Here is a 25,241-nt window from a genome sequence, read left to right on the forward strand (position 1 = left end):
CTGAGTCCACCTTCGGTGTGTGCACACACAGAATCACAGAATTGTCACAGTTGGAAGAGACATCTAAGATCAGTGTGTCCAACCATCAACACCCATTCCACCCCCCCCCAAAAAAAAAAAAATGCCCACTAGAGCATGTCCTGAAGTGCCTCATCTACACACTTTTTAAGTACCTCCAGGGATGGTAACTCCACCATCTCCCTGGGCAGCCTGTTCCAGCATCTGATGACTCTTTCAGTAAAGACATTCTTCTTAATCTAGTCCAAATTTCCCCTGGTGTAACTTCAGGCCATGTCCCCTACATGCACACACACTGTGCATTCAGATGCCGCCCTTTTTGCACTTAGGGAGGGGGCATTTATTGGGCCCGCTGAGGTTACAAACGTGAGAGCTAGCCAGTGCTCTGAAGATTTCACAGAATCACGTAATCCTAGGGGTTGGAGGGGACCTTGAAAGATCTTCCAGTCCAACCCCCTGCCAGAGCAGGGTCACCTACAGGAGCAGGAACGTGTCCAGGCGGGTTTTGAATGTCTCCAGTGAAGGAGACTCCACAACCTCTCTGGGCAGCCTGTTCCAGTGCTCTGTCACTCTCACAGTAAAGAAGTTTTTTCTGATGTTTACGTGGAACCTCCCATGTTCCAGTTTGCACCCATTGCCCCTTGTCCTATCACTGGACATCACTGAAAAAAGCCTGGCTCCATCCTCCTGACACTCACCCTTAACTTATTTGTAAATATTGATGATGTAAATATTGTCTCCCCTCAGTCTCCTCTTCTCCAAGCTAAAGAGACCCAGCTCCCTCAGCCTTTCCTCATAAGGGAGATGTTCCACTCCCTTAATCATCTTTGTGGCTCTGCATTGGACTCTTTCAAGCAGTTCTCTGTCCTTCTTGAACTGAGGGGCCCAGAACTGGACACAATACTCCAGATGCGGCCTCACCAAGGCAGAATAGAGGGGGAGGAGAACCTCCCTTGACCTACTAACCACCCCTTTTCTAATACACCCCAGGATTGAGGGAACAGAGTGTGCCCTCAGCAAGTTTGCTGATGACACTAATCTGGGAGGAGAGGCTGACACACCAGAAGGCTGTGCTGCCATTCAGTGAGACCTAGACAGGCTGAAGAGTTGGCTGGGGAGAAACTTGATGAAAATATTGACCAGCACCGGTCCCAGTACCGACCCCTGAGGGACTCCCCTAGTCACAGACCTCCAACTCCAATGTCCCATTGACTACAACTCTCTGACTTCTTCCTTTCAACCAGTTCATGATCCACCTCACTACCTGATCATCCAGACCACACTTCCTCAGTTTATCTACGAGGATGCTGTGGGAAACAGTGTCAAATGCTCTCCTGAAATCAAGATAAACCACATCTACCACACTACCATTATCTATACACCTAGTTATTTCCTCATAGAAGGCTATAAGGTTGGTCAAACATGACTTCCCCTTGGTAAAACCATGTTGACTGCTCTTAATGACCCCCTCATCCTTGATATGCCTAGAGATAGTGCCAAGAATAAGTTGTTTCATCACTTTTCCAGGGATGGAGGTGAGGCTGACCTGGGTCCTCCTTCTTGCCCTTCTTGTAGATTGGAGTGACATTTGCTGTCCTCCAGTCCTCAGGCACCTATCCTGCGACTTCCCAAAGATGATGGAGAGTGGCCTAGCAATGACCTCCACCAGTTCCCTCAGCACTCGTGGGTGTATTTCTGCCTTTCCCTACTGCCTGGGCAGGTGACCTGCAGCTGGATCTTAAAGTAGTCTAAAGTAAGGGGTAGTTCTGCCATTCCTTCCAGCAGGAGCAAATGCTAAGTTTCTAACCCTACCTGAAGCTGGCTTAGAAGCTCTATAGGGATCTCTTGTAAGTTGGTCCCAATTTTCTTTAAATAAGGGAAGTATTAGTGAAAAGCATATTTTTTTTTCTTCCTGGAGACACAGGTCTTCTATTCATCAGCAATAGAGGCAGAGAAACACAGTTTTTCTTTGTTAGACTTGTGTATATGTCTTACCCTCCATTCAGCAGTGTCACTTGTACTGGTCAAAGGAATTTAAATCTTATTGTTCAGACTTACTGATTTTTTACTCTGGAGATTGCTGAACTTGAACCATCCCTCATATGTCATCATCTGATATCAGATGATGCTTTAGGCTCAAAATGTTACCAGGTTCCTTGGAAAAGGAATAGGCCAAGTTTCATTATTGCATATTCCAAATGGAATTCAGCCTCCATGGAATGACTATGCTATCATGAACCAAGTGTAACACCCTAAATTTAATCATTCTATATTTATAGTGACAGATTTTAAAAGGTATATTGGCCAGTGCTGGAGAATGCTGATGGACTTGTGCATGTTTTTCAACTGGAGTACATTTGCAAACATTTAGCTTGCAAGCCAAATTCTAGAAAAGTTCAAGTTTTATGCAGCTCTTTTCTTGAATAAAGTTTTCATTTTTATTCCATCTGGACAGTTTGCTTCTTTTTGCCAGACATTTTCAGTGTCAAAAGCCATCAGTAGAATGGTACACGTCCCTGTGGGTGAAATCTCATCCACATAATTCAGTATTTTCAAAGCATTACTTAGCTGGGTTGTTTTATTATGAGGACAATGAAACTTAGAAAACATTTCCACCTCCATAACATACCTCTTACAATTTAAATTAAAAAAACAAACAAACCCCAAAACAATTCCTATCTGGCATAAGCTGAATCCTGTATTCTCCAGGCATTATGTGACTACTTAATCATTATTTAAAATAACATATGAGATATTAGCAAAATGTTTGTGAAGATGTGAAAATGGCTCTCTGATTTCCAGTATTAATGTGTTTTCAGCATCCTGTGTATTGTGTGAATGTAGTTGGAACACAGAATGCCCACAACCTCATTACTGTCTCTACGGATGGTAAAATGTGCTCCTGGAGCCTGGACATGCTCTCAACTCCACAGGTGGGTTTGTTTTCACCTATACAGGGGGGAAAAAAAGCACTGTTGGTAGAGCAGGATACCTGCTTAATGGAACATAGCTCCTAAAAGCTAAAACCTCCCGTCTTATATAAACTAAAACCAATGGATGCACTTGAAAGAATATAGCTTGCTTCCAGCAGTCTCTGCTAAGAGCCAAAACCCATTTCCTTTACCACAAATCATGTAATTATTGTAATACGTTAATACATAGGTCAGTTTCAAGTGAAAATGAAATAATCCATTTTAAAGCACGGTAATTACAAAAGTCGCCTGTGGTATAAATTGTACTTACTCTACAGCATCGTTGAACAAATACAGACTGGACTGCACTGCTGCTGAACACACCCTGGGCACTCTGGGTTTCCACGGCAGACAGTCAGAAAGCTTACTTTGCTGCCTGCCTTCAGTAGGCAAAGGAACAAACAATGCAAATCAAAAGTTTTAGAGCTAATTTCCCCCTCTCTGGAATGTTTGCTACTATTGTCTTCCTTTCAGCCCCCCTTTCTTTGTATCAGAAATGAAGGGAAACTCAGGAAGTGTCCAAACCACTAGTGATTACAGTTGTGGAAACTAAACAAAGAATCTGATGCTGAAAAATATCTACAGGCAGCATTTTTTAAGTGGTATCTTCTGGAGTAGAAGATTCTCTATTTCAACGCATCACTCATTTTTTATGCATTATTTATTAGGAAAAAAAAATATTTTTACTAAGCATCATGGGATCTGATCTCATTTCAAAATGCTGCATATAAACTCCTGGGAATGATTGCATAAATCTTTCATTAATCATGCATTAATGTGCAATTACTATAGAATTATCTGCTTTCCAGAGTTGATAGAAGAGGTGGGACTCCTCTGTCCTAACCTGAGCTATGTAAAAGTTAGGTCTATGCCAAGTCTAAGCTAGTAATTTGATTTCCTTTTACAGTCAATGTAGAGGGAGACTGGGCTCTAGAGGATGAGTCATCCCATCTCAGTGTGAAATACCATTTCAAACACCCACCCTGAGATACAGAACTGTCAAATCTTAACATGGAAGGGGCTTCTGGAAGTCATCCCGTCTACTCCCATACTCAAAGTGAGGCCAACTTCAAAGTTAGATCACACTGCTGATGCTCATCTAAGGCAACAGTATGGGTCTGGTAGTTGTGTCTTCAGACATCTAAAATGACCCAGACACTTATGTTTAGGGACCTGAATCCCTTCCCCAGTTTCTCACTTGAACATCAAGAACACAAATCCCAGCCTTATGTATTCACTTACTGGAATACTGAATTCTGAAGCAGAGAATTGTGAACATCTCAGTTCCAGTATTTCATCACTCAGCTGGAATTTCCCTGCTCCTAAAGGGACTTTCAACGAGGATGGGAACACACCCCACATTACGCTGAAGTTCGGCGCATGGATCATGGTGATCTAGAAAAGAAAGCTACAGGACTTGATGTCAAGCTACATGCTATAGCTTTAAACTGGGAGGAGCAGAGTGTTGCTGATGTGTGTCAGTCTGAAACTTTCTGAAGACAGATCCAGAGCACTTGCTTACATCCATGGTGTAGTTGCTGGGATGAGAAAGTCCACCATAGTATCTTGCCATGTCTCCACAGAGACACTAAATTATTCTCTCACCCCAGAAGATTTTCAGACATACATGGTCCACAGGTGCTCTGCCAATGCATTTTCCAGGTCTTGCTTTGCCTTTTTAGTAGAACCAAATGTATCGCAAAGAAAAGTATAAACCAAGCAAAAGTTTTCCTCTATGGATTTGCAGCCATCTCCTCTCACAGGGATGCCCACTTTCTTTAGCTATAGCAAAAAGCCCTTCTGAGAAGAACGCCACAGGTTTTGGCCCTATAAGAATAGCAACTTAGACATTTTCAACGCAGAAAACATACCCACTTAAATAGCTAAAAATGAAAATTGCTAAATCATCCAGTCCCTTTGTGGATTCTTGCGTTGCACCATTTAGGCTGAAAGACCAAAATGTTGTGCAAAATCTTCTCAAAGCGTACGCATCTTCCAGCGGCCACAAACTGTTCATGATGGTTGGACTTGCAACAGCAAAAATGGGCATGCTGATTGCAAAAGTGGGCATGCTGATTTACTTTGAAATATAGCTACCAAATGAAAAAACAACAACAACAACAAAAAAAAAACCAAAAAAACCCAACAACCCATATTTGCTAGTTTGTAGCTTGATGGTAGAGTCTAGAGTGAGTGTTTAAGGTTACTTCAGAAAATCCCTGAAAAGTAACACTTAGAATGGTGGTAGTGACAGGACCCCAACTTTTTAATTGTGTTTTCCAAAGGGACAAATGGCACAGTCTGATAAATGCCTCAGCTGCACATAATATTGCACATTTCCTGACAAACCGTTTATTTTAAAAATGTTTGTAAATTCAAGGGTTATTGCATGTTTTATTCGAGCCTGGGGCTGGCAAATGTAACTGTTAAAGTATGATCTTTAGTTTCTGCACCATTAAATTTTAAATTCTCACAGGTCATGTCTGCCTGATTTAAGATGCTGTAGCAAAGCCCAGTGCCTTCCAGCCGCTCCCAAATGTGTGACAGACAGCAGTGGGAATGGCAGGAGTGGTGCGCCTTAGTTTGTGACATTGCATCTTCTTGCAGCATCATGTGTACAAAACAAAGTCCTGTGGCTGGGTGAAATGATTTCTTCTTCTCCTGCTTCCACCCTGTGTAACATCTGGAAATTAATTAGGAAACAAACAAACTAAACTGACAAACAGAAGGAGGATCACAGAATAATAACCAAGACCTGTTTTGGTAGGAGAGCATGGAGCTGGTGTACAATAAGTCCAAACCAGTGGCGGTTACAGGAATGGCTTTCCCAACTGGAGATGTCAATAACTTTGTCGTTGGCAGTGAAGAGGGAACAGTCTACACAGCCTGTCGTCATGGAAGGTGATGTTCAGCATTTCGTACTTCAGTAGCATTTTGTACCTGTGTTGGTGTGAGGTAGCCAAGTGTGTATGGAGAGTGTTTCATGTTTTCTCTCTTGGATCAATGGTGTCTGTACTGTTCTACTTTGCACAACTAGGACAGGAGTTGCCTGACTTTAAGCATCTGTGCTACAGCCTCTTACATGGGGGTAGCTCCCCTTGGGTTCCAGTGTAGTTAGTGGGGAGCAACGACTGCTCTTAGGGTTTTATTTCCTTTGCCTTTTTCAGACATCTGCTGGAAGAAGAGATGACTGTGACCTCAGAAATGACTCTTTCTCACCTATGAGGTGAGACAGAGGTCTAGACAGCTAGCTGAGATGTAGTTATCTATGTCTAGGCAAGTCAAATCAGGCCCTAGGAGACAGTTTTGTTGCAGAGCAATCAGACCTAAACCACTCATAAGAGATGGTAATCTGCTTTATTTTTTACCATCCTCAGCTCCATCTTCAGTTTCCACAGGTGTACATCAGAGAAAAGCCACTGTAGGAACACACGCATGCAACACGCATGTCCCAGAGTGTGACCACCCAGTGCTGGGTGTTCCCCTGCAGCACCACAGGCTAGAGACCGAGCCCTGCTGGCCCCTGCTCCTGGTGGGCAGTTTGGACATGCCCATCCTCTCCAAGAGAGTAAGAGGCTTTGTTGTACAGCCAGGAGCTGAGCCACACCATTTGCTTTTAATCTGGACCGCTGCCTGGTTTATTTGCTAACAGAGATGTAGGTGCAGTGTGCCACATGGGTATGCAAGCTCCCACAACTGGTACCTTTTGCTCTCTCACACACAGTGGTCATATCCCTTCCTTGCATAACCCAGGCTGTAGTTTAATACTCCAAGTTCCTTATTTTCCACCCTGTAAATCTGCAGGATGCTAGTGTGCTCCATTAGTTTCTGAGTAGTAGTTTCATCCTCTGAGATGCTCAAAAGGCTTTTGGAAAGAACAAACCTTTTTCACTGATCCATTTAAAGCTCATCCCCACACTTCAGTAGTTTGCAGTATTATCTGAATTCATATTTCATCATATTCTGTTTTTCTGTCGACCAAATAGACATCGATACACTGGTTTAAGATTGTAAGGCTTCTATTGCATATTCCTAATGTTGTATAGATATTATTTTACATGTTTTGTTCAAAATAATCTTTCTTTTGAAATATTTTTATTTTAGCCTGACTGCTGACAGTATTGTGAAATAGGCATTCTACTCAGGCTGTGTGGTGGCTGGTGGTTTGAATTAGTCTTAGGCTGCTAGTATAAATGAAGCATGCCCAAGGGCATTTCTCACTTCTGATCTTTCAGACATGTCTGGTTTGTTCCTCTCAAGAGGAGAAAGGTGCCAGATACTCTTGTTAGCCCACCTTTTTAGCAAACCTTCTGCTGACCATCAACAAACACTCTCCTTTTCTGCTCCCGCCTGTCCTTCCTAGAGCTTTGTGCTGTCATCTCCATTTTACTTCCAGAGGCTCCTGTGTCCTTCAGCTCAGCACAATGGAGAGCCATATGTTATTCTGGAAATAGGTGTGTCAAAGCACAGTCGATAAACAGTGTGTTCTCAGTGCTCCGGAACTCCCCTTGTCCTGCTGACTAGGTGGCAGACAGATGGGGATAAAATAAGAGATGTGCTTTGTACCCAGCACTGCAGAACTTAGCCTCTGCTGCAAAACATGCTGCAAGGTCTGTCAGGGGAGGCCACACTGTCACAGTCAAGAGGAGAGGTGAAGGGACACCACACTGGCATTACGAGGGACCGGTTTCCTCCAATGCAGCTCCTCCTCTCTTTGGGTACGCTGTATTCACACTGGCACAGGGCCGGCAGCCTTGTCAGAGCTGTGGCTATTTTTAGTGTATTTTCTTCCATTGGTGATTTTTCTATAGTGCAACTAAAAGGATAATTTCATTAATCCCCTTTCTGCATATACCGTGAGACAGCACTGACAACTGATGTGGCATCATTGGCTTCCAGGAAGAAGGAAACTGCACAGTCTCTTACACAGCATTGTATTTCCCCTTCCTAATAGCTGTTCTAGCCTCAGGCCAATTAAATGCACATCTCCCCTTGTTCAAAGTAATGAATGTATGATACCTGATCACAGGAACAGATCCTTTACTTTTTGTGAAAAAGGATTTGCTTCCTAGTGACTTGATTGACTGCTGTGGAAACTTATTTTAGATATTTAAGAGAAAAAGAATTGCTCATGATAAGTCATTAACATATTTGCATTTTTATTATAATGGTTATTCCATGTGATAATGGCTTACTCAGAGGCATAAGCTACAGTATAATTATAATTTATAATTATTTTATAATTATATATAAATGTTATTTCAAGCTACAATAGCAGACAGTGTATGAAAAAGTGACTAAGGCAAGTCCTCAAAAGTAAGAGAAAGTGTCTCTGTTCTGGATGCTAAGCATTCATTGTGCCAACAGCAGTAAACCTCTGCAGGCAAAGGCCTTACTGAAAGGAGAGATTTACAGATTAAATGGAACTTTAAAAGGAAACAGAATGCTAAGAGTGAAGAAAAGATATTTTAAATCATCAGATGTAAAATCACTCTCTGAATCCAAATGTCTTCTTCCTGCAGTAAAGCTGGCATTGGTGAAATTTTTGAAGGCCACCAAGGACCTGTCACAGGAATCAATTGTCACATGGCAGTGGGTCCAATTGATTTTTCCCATCTCTTTGTCACATCATCATTTGACTGGACAGTCAAGTTGTGGACCACCAAGGTAGGAAATCTGAACTGGGTTGGGCTGGGTAATACTACCTGTGAAAATGCCATTCTCAGAAATATTTCAATATTGTCTATATTGAGTGCTAAGAATCAATGGATGGAAAGGCTGTGCTTCAAATAGGCATAGTGATAAAATGGTAAGATATATCCCGAGTGTAACTGTGTCAACCACATTTGCCCTGAAGCATACCCTGCCCTTTAAATGTAGCTTCAGCTGGCCTGCACTTCAGTGTTAACTCTAGTGCTGGACAATTTCACTAGGCAAGGATATCTTGTACCGCCAGTCATCAAACGACTCATCCAGCACTCCCTGTGCAGGCTAAATTGCAAGGCACCATGGTGGTGCAGCAGCAGGAACACTTTCTTCTGATGAAGCAACAGGGGCAGCACATGTACCACTTAATGCAATCAATATCACTCATGAAATTGATTGCTGGAGAAGGTTGTGCTAGCCAAGAAGTATAAATTGTTCCAATGACATTAGGCACTGATGGCTGGAAGCAGGGAGGAAATACATGCTGAAACTTACATTCATGACCACCATGGATCTGTTGCTGACTCCTCTAGGGATGGGTCCCCATGACCTCTCACAGGGAGAGCCTTATGAACAGCAGAAATGAGTACACAGTTCTGTGAAGCTTTGAAACCCCAACACTACACAGGGTAATGGCAGCATGAGTGAAAACTGTAGGACAGACTAGACAGATCAACCTGTTTCATTTCACAGGCTGAGTAAAACAGAAGAATGAGAGGTGAAATCCTAATTATACAAGTAACTTAAATAGTTATTTTTATCATACGCCAAAGTAGAGAACTGCCTTCCAAATGCAAGGCTTTTGTCTTAACTCTGTTTTTATGGCTGCGTTTGGTTCACATCTTGGGCTGCACCCGGCAGAGTTCCAGTACTGGAAGTTGACCTCAGTCAGGAACTATCTCAGCATGAGTTCCTCCAAGACATCAGAGATTGGAAATGCAAGGACAGATGCACAGCAAATGTAAATACAGAAGTTATCAGAAGGTCTCATGTGACAGCCTCGTGCTGGAAACAGAAGCACAGTTACCTAGATAACTTGAATCAGCTTCCACAGTAGTTTCACAATGTGTTAATGGCCAGATCCAATGTGCATGCTAGTTAACAGGTCACATTTCCTGATCAAGAGTGACCACAGCTGACAGTTCTGTCTTGAGCATTACCTTTTAGGAAACTCATTATAAGAAAAGTGCATGATTTGCCTAATTTGCATGTAACCATATAGATCAGTGGACCCAGCCTTAACCAGTGCAGATGTGGTCCAGGGAAGGGGTCACGGACAGGCTGGAATGCATCTGGGATGGGTCCTAGGTGGTAAACGTTAGAGAGGGCTGCAGGATAACCAAGTGATGGAGAGCTTAGCTGTTAGCGGGTTGGGGCTGGCTAGGCTGTTTTGTGTCTGAGATAAGGGAGTCCTGGACTGTGGTAACTGGTTGCAAGGGAACATTGGAGGGTTGAACTTGAAGCTGAATAAGGGGAAAAAAAAATGTGGGGACTGGGGGGAAGATGAATGGCAAGTACTGAATTCCAAACATATATGTCCAGAAAAGTCTAGGATGAGTATCTGAGGTTGATACCTCAGATTGAGGTTGAATATGGCAATAAATTATAGTTATGTATTATAAGGCCTGTTTTTTACTTTAAACTCCTGGGATTTTAGAAGTTAGTAGTAACACTAACACAGAATATTCTGGGCACAAAGATGCTGCAGTTAGCAGTACAGAGTTATCTTTGTGGAATAATTCAGTGTCAAAATGTTTAGGCCAGATTACATTCAATATAGTCAGTTCTCAAAGAACCAATTAATTGACATTTCTAGTATCTATCAAGCTGTGGCTCATGTGGCAAGAGGGTCTTCCTGAGAAGTCTGTTTGCCCTAATTGATACAAACTGTGATGTGCATGGGACACCACAGCACCACTCAGAGCTGCAAGCCACATTGCTGTATAGGATCACTTGCTTTCTTCTGGAGCAGGTTTGAGCAGCAGCAGCCCCAGGCTCCTGCACTGCCAGCCACTTCCATGTGAAGACATCCTCTGAAACACTAGACAAGTTCTTAAACTGTGACAAATGTTTTTATTTTCTTCCAATTTGACTCTGGCAGAAGTTTCTTTCCATACTGTCTGGATAATCCTCTAGGCTGGAGCTATTTAGGGCTCTCTCTGCTCGGTTTCCATAGTCAGGGCTCAGTCAATCAATGGGATTTGAATAAACCCATGAGCGTGTTTGATTCTCTGAAAAAAACAGTGGACTGATATGAAGCATCGAATGCTACTCCTGGTTTATGAGAGTTTACTCAGACTTGTTTTATTCCTTTGGTTTCTTATTTGTAAATTTAATCTCTCTGTTAGCATCCAACACCGTATTGCTTTCCTGCTTCTACCAGTGTTGCCTGCTTAATCCCGTGCACATTATCCTCTTTGGTCATGAAATTCAATTCCTTTCTGTTTCACAGGTTCAGAGTCAATGTCCAATTGTAAAGTGAACCATGAAAGCTCTGTGTTTATATTGTCTATTGATGTTGTGTAGCACCCTGGGGTGCTTACAAGAAAGGCACTTTCATAGCAGGCATTTGACTGATGGATTGAAAGCACCATCTCCCTTAAAAACTCTGGCTTGATATTTTATAATGTGTTTCTTGTGGTTAACACATTTTCTATCTAAAGGCAGTTAACTAGGTGACTGAGCATCAGGTTCTCACAACGGAAGAATGAAGGTTTTGTAGCTAACACTAATAACATGGTTCACGTTATCACCCATCACATTAGCCAATAATTAGATCCCTGGGTGAACAGTAAGCAACCAAAGCAACAGGAAAAGAAAAGGAACTTGCAAAGATAGTAACTTGAGAGCCAGGGCATTACCTGCTTCCTGATGAAGTCAATAGGGCTTTCAACTTGAATTCATGTAACACCATGTGAGGAAGTCTTGGATACAGAGCTGTGAAAGGGAAGTCCTGATGTGAACTGTCTGTGGAGCTCTGCCCTTAATTAGGTATTGACTGTATGATGATAAGAGGTAAAGTGTTAAGTGGAAATACTAAGTGTTGTTAATTAATTAAGCACTAATCCTCATGAACAAATAGCATGAGGTTACATAATGAAATTTAAGTAGTGTTATTATTACAGCAATTGCTGTTTGGAGTGCAAATTTTATAAATTGTGTCAAGGGACAGGAGCTAGCTTGGGATTGTTAAAGTGTAGCAAAACATAAGGTAGTTTCAGCTAAAGCCAAGAAGATGGCTTGTTTGCTGCCAAACGAGTTAATAAAGGTCTGGATAGAGACGTGGATTTTGTTAGTTCTTTCATCTTTCACATTTTCTTTATTTCTTATCCTTCCATTGAGGGGAGGTGCTAGTAATTGTTTTCCTCCTCTTGCATCTGTGCCTAAGTCATGCTCAGGTGGGCAGTTGACTAGAAGAGGCTGGAGTAACTAACAGCATTGCTGCATTCCCATCCATGCTTATGTCCCTCTTTGCCAAATGTTTAAGTAATGCTGGTAAGTGCCATAATCAGAAGGAGGGACAGAGGTGAGCAGACTGATAGTAGGAACACTACATCACCATTAGCAAGGACTAATTAAGCCAGAGGACATGTATGCTTTTGATGGTAGACTACTCTTGTGTCTATGCTCAGTTCTGCCTTCCTACCATGTGCATCAATAGCAGCTCCCTCCTAGTCCCTCTCCTTTATCTTCTCCTATGCTCTTCACGTACTGCACTTCTCTTATGGTGTCCTGTCTGCAGTCGGCTGTGCTTTTTGAGAAACCACATTTTAAACAGCAAAAATCCACATTTCTTTGCTATGTGCCTTCATGTACATTTCTGAACCTTCAATATCTTCTGCCCATCTGTTTGCTGATTGTCTTGGTATGACTCAGTCCCCCTGACTCTTGGAATAAATTCTTGCACTTTCATACCTCCCTATGAGCATGTAACTTCAAACTACACTGGTTTAAATTTGATCTAGAGGTTGAATACTGTCTTCTCAAAGGTCAAGCTGAAGCCTGTCATTAGAAGATGCAACAACAATGCAAAGAAGAATGTGGTGGTGTTGCTAAAGATAGGTACCTCCACCTGCCAGTCCCCTTACCCAAAAGCCTGACTGATAGGATCTGAAAGGATCAATGTGGTAGACCAAACTTACTGTGATGGAAAATGACGTAGGAGAATGAATCAGAGCATTACATCATTGTCTGGATTAGTCACTAAGAAAACTCACAAATGGGCAATTTTTTAAGTTTACTAAGATAACATCACTTTTTTAAGATTAAGAACTTACTATTTTTTACATTACAAATACCATGTATCAAGATACCTGGTTACTCGCTCAGATGTTTTTCTAGTATAATTTCAATCACATTAGGTGAGAGCGTCTTGTGTTATAGATGATGGTGCCTGAAGTTAAAGATCCAAATAGAAATGTAGTCAAACATGTCAAGATAATAGGAGAGTAAATTTAGTGAACTATTTTAACAGCCTGGTGAATTCTCCCTCATGAAAATTGTTTTAACTGTAATTGGAAAGGCTGGAGTCAATTACACGATTTAGTGAAGTCCCATGGCAGGTGATGAGAGTGGATCACAGATTAGAGACTGATGTTAGTTGTTAATGGTATATTGCATTTCCCTGCCTTCCCTTCCTATTCCAGTGAATATGCAGTTAGTTATTAAGAGTGTAGGTGCTCCAGGAGAGTATCCTGTAAGCCAGTGGTTTGGGCACTGAGCCATGCTGCAAAGGTCTGCCTGAGTAGGACTGGAACGTGTCTTGCCTAAGGGGAGGAAGTGCTATGGTGATCTTGCCATTTTGCTCTGAGCTGTGCCTTCAGCCTATGAACAACTCTGGTTTCGCTGAGAGTAGGATCTTCTCAGAGTAGAACTTTGATCTTTATGTGCTGATACTTCCTGATGAAAACCAGTTTTCTCCACTTGGGGCCAGCCCTACTTCTCCAGTTTGTAACTGGTCTCTGACAGTGAAACAGACTGCTGAAATGCAGAGTTTACTCATACCTTATCATGCATACACTTAAGTATAGATGAGAGCTGGACTTTGTGAAATTAAGAAAGTCTCACTACTTTCAGTCTTGAACATGTTCATTTTTTATGTTATTTTCTAAGCTTTCCTAAAACCTTTGGGCCATGTTCAGTCTTTTAACATTGGTGCCTGATGTGTTTTAGATTACTCTTGCTGCATATGAAGGTGAATCCTGCTGGATGCTTTATAATTTAGGGTTTCCATACTTTGGTTTCTTATGCAGCCACTGGAAAGAAATAATTGCAATATGTACATTAGACAACTTTTGAAGGTATCACTATAACTTTCCACCAGTGACTACACAGGAGCCCATGTCTGGCAGGTAATCAGTTGTTGTAGCTTTTGATGGCTTTCTTGCATCTGAACAGCCTCAGGTTGTATCTAAATTGGCAGCAGTGGCAGCACTTCTGAGCTCCTGGGTCTGTCTTTTTATTCTGGCTTCTCCCAAACCACTACCAGGAAGGAATCAGCCTCTTTATCCCACACCACACACAGAGCTGCACCTTCTTTCTACAGCTATAAAAGCTAAGGTCCAAGCAGAAGAAAACCAGGATGTGCTCTGAGCAGACAGTAAATCAAACTATAGGGGTTTGGGACCCCTGGCTTTTGCATCTCCCAGCCCACTGGATCCGGATGGAGTCTGTGTCTGTCTGTAGCACCATGGTGGGTAATCTCAAATGGGCCTGGAGTGTTTAGGGAACCATAAGAAATTACATCAATAAGAAAAAGAGGAAAAGAAACAATGTACTGTGAGGGAGACCAACACTTTATGTGGGGAGTAGGTGAACTGAATGCAGACAGTTCTCCCCATTTTCTTCTCTTTGTGGAATCCTTTACTAATCCCTCCCTTCTACGGATTTTGGTGGGGCTCAAATGTCTAGCTCAGAGGATGATTTAAACCTTCTTATTCTGGACACCTGGCTAGAATGGTCTCCCCCGCTGCTGCATCACAACACAGAGCTCCTTCTTCACTCTGCTCATAGGGCAATCACCTTTCTTTGACAACACTGCATTTTCAGTGCAGGCTTTTCTCTTTGATAAAAGCAATTAAAATTATTAATCTAATTAATCACTGTCCAAGGCCAATTTAATCTGATTATAGGAGAAGACAAAGGGTGATAAAATAATGTGCTGGATTTCATGGAAATGGTCTCTCTGTGGTGTGAGTTCAGAATTTTGAGTTTTGTCCAAAAACAAGGCAATGAATGAATTTGCTTCAGAGCTCACTTTTCTGTCATAAGGCCAAGCTGACTTGGGGAAGAGGGTGGAGTTGCCTGTTCAGACAGGATTTTTTTAGTTTTTGCCCTTTACCTCTGGAGCCAGAGGTCTGGCTCTCATCCAGCTGTACAAAAAAGAAGATTATGGTATTTTCTAGGTAATTTTAAAGAGCAAAACCAAAGTGAAGTCAGGTGGCTTGAAATCAGCCCCAAGTTCTTCACATGAAATATTTCTCATGATTTTGGTTTTCAGTGTAGCCATATTTGAAAAGTGATAGGAAAATATTCTTCAGTTGGCCGACATCCTTCATTTACTCATGGGAACCATGGTTCTTCTTTGTGAAATGCTTCATGAAGAATGGCACACAAACCCATAAAAATAAAACAGTAATCTAAAATACTGAGGCTGAACCCTATTTCAGAAAACCCTAACATAAATCCAGCTGCAGCCAGTGAAAGCTTTATTTGCACATGGAAAGCAGAATTGAATTTCAGGAGCTCATGTAATCTGTACAAAACAAAGTAATGATTCCTTTTTCCCCTGAAATAAAAATGCAAACCTCCCACTGACTGTTCTGTTGCAGATCTAGGAGGATCAGGCTTGCATGTAATTGGGAAACATTTCAGGAAAATCATAAATATACAAAGCCCAGGACTTCCTCCCAAATGGAGATTTTCTCTCACCTGCTTCATGCAGTCCTCCTTTCTCTACTATGTGAGAGACTTTTGTTATCATTAAAAGAAAAAAATGAACTGTTTTAAAAATCCTGTAAGCTGGAGTTCTCTTCAATAATAATTAGTCTCAAAATCATTGCTTGCTGACCCATGAAAGCTTTGCAGGCATCCTGGTGGCAGCAGCTACAAATACTAATCTTGATTCTTCGGCAGACAGTACTCTAGCATCAGGCCACCCTGCACTATTACCCATGCTCCTGTTTGCACTTCCTGGTAGCTGGAACTGTAGCAGCAAAGTCATTTCAAAGCCTGGTAATTGGCCAAGTCCACATGCAATGCTGGGCCAGGTACCCTGTGATGAAGCAGCACTTTCCATTAGAAGAAAAGTTGAATTTTCAGGGGCCTCATATGGAATGTTCCCATCAGTGTCACAGGAGTAGAAGACAACCCCCTGAAACCACAGCTACATTATCCTGCTCCCCTCCTAGCCTCACAATTTGAGCTAAACTACCTCTCTTTAACAACTTGAGGCCCAAAGCAGGGAGCTGAGTCCTAGTGACTCCAACAGGCATAGGCTCAGGATATAAGTGTGATCCTCTTCCTCTCCTGTATGATGAGAGAGCACTAGCACAGTGTACCAGCTTCTTTCAAAGCATCTCGCTTAGCCTCCAACTCTGCTTTCTGATCCCACCTGTGTGGGATATAAACAGAGAGTGACAACTGGAGGTAGAAGACCAGGTTGGCCCTTCTTCAGTGTTTCGGTCTGTTCAGTGTTTCCTCTGGCCAGGATTTGGTGATTCTTCCATCAATCTAGCAATACCTGGCTGGTATTTCTCAGCAAGTCCCCCAAGTGATTTTCTGAAAAAAATCCAGAAATATAGTAACATAAAGGCAGGAGTATAAGCTACAGAAACTGTGTATCAGTTTGCTAGGCAGGGACAATAAGACCTTCTATAATGTTTTGAGCTTCTAAAAAGAAGAAACTGAGCCATCTTTAGAAATAGATAGAAATTCCAAAAGAAAATTATAGTATTTCTAAAGAAAGCTCATTACTGAAATGCATAGTTAGGATAGGAAGTGCTGGCTTGCTTAGAAGGTGGAAAACTTGAACATTTAGCAATGAGGTCAGCAGTCTGAGGAAATACACAACAAATGGCAAATACCTGTTGAGGCTTCTCCACTGTTTCCAGCCACACTGCATCCAGCTTGACGTGGGCGAGTGGAGCAGTAGGTAGTAAACCTCAAGCAGTGAAAACCTGTTGGCACAACTCTCAAAAGTGTGGAGTAAGACAGGCTCCAGACTGGGAATGAAACTGGATGATCTAAAGCACAGAAACAAGCATACACCAGCCATGGCAGTAGGATCTAGGAAGAAAAGTGAGCTGCGGAACACGGTCCTCCCTGGTGCCTCATTATAAGTCAGTCTGCATATTAGCTTCTTCAAAATGTCTTTCTTAAACCTGGTTTTTGGAGTCTTAAGGCCTTACAGAACTTCTGATGTTTGTAAATTCATCTGAGGCAAGCAGGTATCTCATTATTCATTCATTTAAATTTACATTAGATGTGAAGCAATACACATAAAACTCACTGAAAATAGTTATTCAGCTAATATGCAGTGGTGAAAAGGATTGCCATACTTTCTGGGGTTTTTTTCTTCAGAAAATAAAAAGGCCTTTTTCTATTGAGCAAGTGGAGAGGCTGAGTAGAAAAGAGTGAGAAGACCAAAGTGAACAGCTATAGTCTAGCCACACAGCCTGAAGGTGTCGCATCTCTGCAGAGGACTTACAACAGGGACTTAAAACAGTTAAGGAGGATTAGCAAAATAAGCAGTTTACCTGTCAGTATAGCTTCCAGACTATTTCCACAGACTCTGAAAGCTCTACTGTCTGACTTCCCAATGCTCCTGGAAGCAAGGTGATGTCTGACTTCCCAAGTTCTTTTATTTTTTTCTCCATGACACGGTATTAGACATTAAGATCAGTTCTCATTAAACTGCTTGTGCCAATCATCAGACCTTTTTCCCTTTGCTTCCTTCTTGTATGCTCACCCGTGACACTCTGACTTTGAAGAAAACCACAAAAATGTTATCTCCAGACTTGGTCTGCTCTCATATCTCCTTTCCTTTCAGTCTCACTCTCGTCCCCTCCTCCATCTATAATAACTCCCACATGTTTATGCAAAATACTGGACTTTCTTTTATTATTGCCAATTAAGAGAGGTTATGCAAAATATTGGACTTTTTTTTTATTATTGGCAATAAAGAGAGGCACTAGTTTCAGCATCTCTGCAAGACCATTCATTTAGAAAAGCAAACAGTGTTCTGCCTTGACTGTCTGCAACTTTTAGGATGCCAAAAAACAATTAGTGTAGTAATACTGCAGTACTTAAATAAAACAGGGCTGTGAATTATGTAGGGACCATTTCCACACTCATTTCTTCCCGGCGGTTGCTGCTTAATCTAAAAATGAAGCCTGTTCCCATGCCCAAAAATGCAGTTTAGATTTGATTCAGTGACCTAATAATCATCTGACAGTGAGATGACACAACATGGACATAAGTCATAGCCCAGTGAAATGTCCATGGAGCACCAGAGGCTCATTTGTGAGTCAGCACCAAATCTGACTGCCAAAAGGAATTTAAAGACAGGTAAAGGAGCTCATGTCACTCAATTTAGGGCACCTCAGTTAGCCAGTGACATTTGGTGGCTAAAGTTGAAGGGCATAAACATCTCCCTTTTGCTTTCCCATTGCCATCCTTGAAGATCTGGCTACTTCTGGAAAAGGTGGAGCAGACTGCAAGTTGTGAGTTGTACAGTATCAGGCTCTGTGATTATCCCCTGTGATTATACCCTTCAGGGAGAATGCAGACAGGCTTTGCTGAGCCATCAGGGATGTACCTGTAACGAGCACGTCTGATTTATGGCATCGTGTAACAGTTCTTGGGATTGCTGTAGCTTTTAAAAGCTACCACAATCTGAACTAAAGTCAAGTCCCACAAGTATAATATTAAAGCAGGAGCTGTTGTATTAGCCAAAATTGTCTGTCAGAAAACTATTAGGTTTGGGAAAAATCTGGGAGTCCAGAAGTGGCAAAATTCCCATTGAGATCAATCAGTCTGAATAAAAAACAGAGTCTTTTTTACTCCATCCAAATGGAGAACATGAAGGCTTACAAGAGTAGTACACAGTGGAGGACTCCCCACAACAGGTATGCACAAGTAACCCCAAACAGCTAACATTTGGTGACTCAGGAAGGAGCCTGTTGAAAGAAGAAAGGTCAAAACTAGGGTAAAGATGATTTGAGAAGTATTTGCCTCAAAATTCCCAGCAGCTTTTAGCTTCTACTAATTCCCAGCTCGTTTAGAAAGTTCCTATGCCAAGGACTAATGAATCTGTCCTATTTGCTGCACACCTAGAAAAATCAAATTAGTTTGGATCAGCTTACAATACCACATAACACTCATGGCTATTGCTAATACAGTGTGAACCAGAAGTACAGGCTTGGGTTATTGTCTTTCAAACAGGAGACAATGGAGTGGGAAAGAAAGACGAGGAGACAACAGAGTATGTAGTGTCACCATACCTCTGTACTGCAGAAGGTACAGCCTAGGGAAGTACCTTTAGGTGGAGCTGACACCCACAGAAATTGTGCCAATGTGTAAAACTTCCTTTCATGAAACAAGCAAAGTCAAGAGCTTTTTCCATGGCTTTTCAGAAGTCAAATGCTAGTTAAAACCTGTGGATATGTATACATTCTTTTATATGAATAATTAGCTATTTTATGTGTGGCGCCTCCTGGATTAAAGAAAATTCTTCTATGCAAATAAGAAGTGGAATAGACCGGTCAAATTTATATGTGGAAAAAAAAAAACCCTCTTTTATATAAATATGTAGTATTTATTTAGGCAAGTTTCTTATTTCATAGACAAGTGCTAATTCCTAGACAGCTCCCATGCATTTAAAATGTTCACTCTGCATTATTCTTTTAAACAATGCCTGTATACAAACACTGAGGATGAATAACAGATTTTGACAACGTGTTTAAAAAAATGAGACAAAACCACATGTCTTGGAATTGGCTTTTTCCACTAAATGCTCAAATCCTGTCCTGTTGAAATCAATGGCAAAAGCCCATTGATTCAGTAGGGCCACATTTTCATCCCAAACTCTCTTTTGTAGTAATAAGGAGATTTGGCCCAAGCTTGTCTGAAGATACTGCTTTAAACTGTTTCTTCTGTTCTGTTGAATAACAGAGTGGGTTGATAAATTTAAGAATGAAAGCTCATCAAGTTTAAATTTCAGCTGTTTTATAATAATAGCCATATGTTAGTTATAGATTGTAAGTCTGAAGTTTTGGTAATTTAAAACTGCTTTAAAGTGACCTTTACATGGTTCCACATTTCAACATTTATTAAAAGTGGTCGGTACTGGTCCTTACTTATAAATCCTTACATTAAAAGAATCTGCAGGTGTGGGCCCTTAGTTAACAGGCTTACAGTAAGAAAGTCCTGCAAACGTTTATATATACACTTAACCTTACAAAGCAAGTCTTCACAATGACATCAACATAACTACTCACAATGGGCAAAATCAGACCAGGATGAAGAGTCAGCTTTTATGAAAGGTCACTCACTGTTGCTATTGAAGACAGGATGCTAAGCAAGAGGACCTCCAGCCTGACCTCATGCAGTTGTTATGTTCTTCTCTAGTTAAATGATCCAAGTCAGCAAGACACAGTATGGGAAATACATTTTTTTATTTTTCTTTTTTCTACTGGAGACTATTCAAGCTGGGATGGCAGAAATACTGGGGGCACTATGAAGACTGTAACTCAGCTCCTCTACCACTGCCTGGTGGTGCCATACGATTTCTCCGTTTTCCCAACAACACTGCAGTTGATCCTGCCCTTTGCTTGGGCTGCTCACATGGCTGCAATTTCTTATTTCCTTACAGTGCTCACTCCCTTTTCATCTCCATTCATTTGTGTGTCATGCCTTGCATGTCTGAGATCTTTCTTAAGATTCCTGTTGCCCAGATTTTCCATCTGATTTCCTATCTGACTATTTCCACTGTTAGGATAAAGGCAATACACAGTGCATATCTGTTGTGCTTTTCACCTCAGATACCAGCAACCCAAAAGTGTTTTTATTTTGCTATCAGGGAAACTGAGACACATCAAGCTCAAGCTATTTGCCAGAGATTGCACAGCATTAAGCAGCAAGATACAGACTAGAACCCCATCTCCTGACCTTTTCTTCTAATGCTTTGGTCTTTAGGCATAAATAGGAAAATAAACTGGCAGAATTGAAAAGAAGTGTCACACTCTAAGTAAGATCTGAACAAGTTTTGATATGTGGACCAAAAGGAAATGCTGATTGAAATCTGCCCTGGACTGATTGCCCTCTTAATAGTCCTCTTGCTTCTGTGGAATTTTGTTACTTCTCCCATGACATTGAAGTGTGATAGGTGCAGCACATTTCCCATTAATAAGAAATACACCAGCCATGTAGCAGTTGACCAGATTTCCTTTCCCTTCAGTATGCTGTTGTGTTCAATGCCCGTTTTTTCCAGCATTTAGACAGTCGATGTATTTGAACCTAAATTAGATGTTTTCAGTGAAAATACACACTACATCAGATAGACACTGTGGATCCGTGGCCCGTTCTACTATATCCCAGCTCACAGCTGTAAAGATTCACTTTGAAATCACCAATGAAAAAACTTAGTCTTCATGTGGCCCTGAACCCTGCAAATGCTTTAGCACACGCATGTAGGCAATTCCATTAACACGTGTAAGTAATTGCACTGGTACTGATAATATACTAAGCAGATACATTATGTGGTTGAAGAACAAGACCTTGTTTAGGTAAGAAAATACTCTTGAAATTTTTCACCTTTTCTTTTACAAAACTCCAGCTTTGGAAGAGAAATAAAAATGTTGCATACATTTGAGGTAGTAAGCTCAACCTCTAATTCCATTTTACTGTCACACAAATCAAAATGTTTGCTCTTCTTGGGAAATGTACAAAAAAACATTTGGCCAGTTATGAAAATTTGGTACCAGATCCTGAAATCATTCCAAGTGCCTTTTCATTCATTCAAGTAGAGGAAAAACTGGCCTATAGAATCAAGCTGTCTCTGTTTTCAGTATTTTAGTTAAATCTCTGAATACAGGAACATTTCCAGATGACTTGTAAGTCGCTCAGTAGGCCGTGTGAATGCTCTCAGGCGCACGGCAGTGCAGAGGCACACGTGCACACACACACATCTGCACACACACGTGTGCACACACAGACATCTGCACACACACACATGTGCACACGCACACATCTGCACACCCACACTTGTCCCTGTGCCCAGCTGCTGCGCGTGCGGCCCCAGCATCCAGCGGAGCCTCACGTAGCGTGGGAGGACCAAAACCAAAACTGGCAAGGCCCCAGCTGTAGAGATTAAACCGACTGCTTTATTGCTTTCAATTAGTAATACGCTAAAGAAAGGCAACACAGTCACTGCAGTGGGTCGCTCCCCTTTTCAGAAGAAGAATGCAGGGCTATGCGATGCAGTGAAGTGTTACCTACATTGTCTCCTCTGAAATGACCGAAGGTGCATTTTAGCGGGACCTGGCCGGGATATCCCGTGGAACACGCCCCGCGGATGCAGAGCGGCACCCGCTTTCCCGCAGCAGTCCCGGGGAGCGGGGCTGCGGGCCCCCGTGCCCGGCTCGCCAGGGAGGCGGCCGGGCAGCTGGCAGGGGAGGGGACCCTCGGAGAAGTCCCATTGTTTAGACTTCTGTCACGAGCCACGAGAATACTTAATTCCTTTCATCTCTGGAGTTTTTATTATCATTCAAATTTCATTTCCCATTAATTGATCGGGGATTAGCGAAGCCATTATGCAAAAAAAAAAATTAAGACAAACCCGATGCGATGAATAATTCATGACGGGCAATTACAGTCTATTCCCGGTCTACTTCCTAACTTCCCTCCGACTTCCCGCCTGCTGGAGCCGGCACCCTTCGCTCGCGGGGCGCGGCGGGGGGCGGCGGCAGGAGCCCCGCAGCCGGGGGTGCGGGCGCTGCTCCCGCCCGCCGCGAGGTGGCAGCCGCGCTGCGCGGGAGGGCGCGGAGGGCGCCGCGCGGCTCCTGCTGCGCTCACGGTCCCTACCGGGGCCAGCGCGAGCGCGGCCGGCGCGGCCGGGAGCGGCGCTGCCTGCGCGGTGCCCGCCCGGTGCCTGCGCGGTGCCTGCGCGGTGCCCGCCCGGCGCGCCTCCCCACCCCCCGGGGCGCCGGCCGGGAGCGGGAGAGGGTCCCCCCGCCCCGCCGCCCGCCCGTCCCGCACCCCTCACGCCGGGCATCTCATTCATCCCGCCGGACAGCGGTTGCCCCATTAAAGCGCAGTCCCACCCTTCGCGAGGACCTTTCATCTGGGGAAGTTTTATGACAGTTTGTAAATGTGCAAAGTTTTTAATTAGACTCGCCAGACAGCCCCGGGCGGCACTAGCGCCACGAAGTCTTCATGCTTCTCTCTGCTTTACAGCACAACAAGCCGCTCTACTCCTTTGAAGACAACGCCGACTATGTCTACGATGTCATGTGGTCGCCAGTGCATCCCGCGCTCTTCGCCTGCGTGGACGGGATGGGGCGCCTGGATCTGTGGAACCTGAACAACGACACCGAGGTGAGGTGGCCCGGGGCCGGCCGGGAGCGGGCGCCGGCCGAGACCTGCGCCCTGCGCGGGCTCCGCCGGGCTCCTGGGGGCGCGGGCAGCCGGCGTCAGGCGCCGCCCGGGCCCCGGGGCGCGGCGGGCGGGCGGGCAGGGCAGGGCAGGGCAGGGCAGGGCAGGGCGCGCTGCCGGGGCTGCCCGGCCGGCCCCCTGCCCCTCCCCCGCGGCGCGGCCGCTGCTCCCGGGGAGCTGCCGGGGGTGGGAAGAAGGGCAGCGCAAAGAAACAGCCGCGCTGTCAACGGGGGAAGGAGCCTCCTTCTTCTCCGCCTTATCTTAAGGTGCACTTTTTAAACCGCGCCCGTTTTGTAGTTTGTTTTTATTCCCCGCCCCGGTTTCTGGCTCCCTGCGCTGCGGGCGGGCGGGCCCAGGCCCCGCGCCCGGCTGGTCACGCAGCGCGGCCGCAACCCCCGCAGGCCTGGCTGGGGCCGGGCTGCCCCGGCTTCCCGTGGAAGCTGTAATTTCCCTTCCTGTTTATCTTCTAGTCCCTTGAACGCTGTAACTCACAAGCTCCACACCAGTACCGCCAGCGTGCCCCTTCATTTTTCCCCTCGCCTTTCCGAGTCGCCAGCAGCTTTAGTTGAGTTTCTCAAGCACAGGCCATCTCAGTCATCTTATACCCTCACCTTATTTTCCTCTTTAAAATTTGCTGTGAAATGTAAAGGCACGAGTGCGACTGAAATAGAACAAATTTCTCATAATAGGGACCACGGGGGAGGGAACATTGCACCTTTGAATTTCACTGATGAGACAGGGTTAATCAGATGTTTTTTGCAAAGATTGAGAATGGTAGATACTGAATTTTTATTTTTTAAAAGCCGTTTTCCAAATGTGCCAAACACCCATTTTTCTTCCTAATATTTCAGGTTTTAAAAATGCTGCCGGCTTATGTCGGTGCTGTTTTTTTCTGGATTTGAGTTTTCCCCAAAACTGGTTTTGAGAAAACCTGTCGTGTCGCTGGAGGTCGGACTCTGATGCCCAGCAATCAGTATTCAGCACCAGAATCGGCATTTTTTTTCCTCCACTGAAGTCTTCTGTATTTTTACTTAATGCCATGTAAAATTAAGAACAAACAGATGGTAAAAAAGTAACTTATTAAGTGGGGAGTTTTTTGTTTCCAAAACTGAGAAGACCAAAGAGCAAGCGTCAGAATTTCCCCCATACACCCTATTTTTTACAATTTTTTTAAGATCAGTTTGGTAGTTAATACACCTTTCACCAAAACATGCTATACATTTCAGACAGGGTAAAATACAGGCACAGTTTATGGCTTCCAATGAGTGGTGCTTGCCATAAATAAGCATGGACAGGTAAGAGGAACCAGCACTGGCCGCTGCATTGTCAAGGGGAGCAGTGGGGCCTTTTGAAGTGCTCTGAGCAGGAAGCAGCACAGCCTTTTTAATTAGAGCATATACAGCTGGAGGATATACAAGAGGAGTCTCCTCAGAATTTATTTTGGGAAGGGAGGGACATATCCTTCAGGTGTTCTCATTAATGCAGGCCTAAACACAGAGCATAAACCCCAGCATTTTAAGAAGAAGAAGAAGGAAAAAAAAAAAAATAACCCTTTCCCCTCAAATACCAGGGCTGCAATCCTGCTCTGCTTGAAATCAACTGATGTTTTGCCATTTAACTCAATGGGACCATAATTTCTTTCCAAAAGATTAATGTGGACCACTTGATCCCCTTCCCATCGATAATACAGTTGTATGTAGAAAAGTGCTGATATGTTTTCAGTGTGTTTACATATAAGTACATAGGAACATAAAAAAAAAATATTCAAGCTCAATCCTGCTTTTTTTCTGCATGCAAGGCCACCCCTGATTTCACAAATTATTTCCATTCTGAGAGGTAAAAATCAACCCTCATGTAAGGATCAGACTGGAATTATTTCCGTGGTGTCCGAGC

The 25,241-nt window shown here is 43.2% G+C and overlaps 1 protein-coding gene across 7 annotated transcripts in view; it reads left to right on the plus strand.

Annotated features, from left to right (window-relative positions):
* The window catches only part of DYNC1I1 (dynein cytoplasmic 1 intermediate chain 1), a 189,215-nt gene that overhangs the window by 139,047 nt on the left and 24,927 nt on the right, over window positions 1-25,241 (plus strand). For all 7 annotated transcript variants that reach the window (XM_051610895.1, XM_051610898.1, XM_051610900.1 and 4 more), the window contains 4 exons: window positions 2,838-2,951; window positions 5,758-5,891; window positions 8,513-8,657; window positions 23,151-23,291. In XM_051610895.1, the coding sequence (XP_051466855.1) occupies window positions 2,838-2,951; window positions 5,758-5,891; window positions 8,513-8,657; window positions 23,151-23,291 (534 nt within the window). The remainder of the gene's footprint in view (window positions 1-2,837; window positions 2,952-5,757; window positions 5,892-8,512; window positions 8,658-23,150; window positions 23,292-25,241) is intronic.

The sequence above is a fragment of the Apus apus genome, chromosome 2, assembly GCF_020740795.1.
Source record: "Apus apus isolate bApuApu2 chromosome 2, bApuApu2.pri.cur, whole genome shotgun sequence".
NCBI lineage: Eukaryota > Metazoa > Chordata > Aves > Apodiformes > Apodidae > Apus > Apus apus.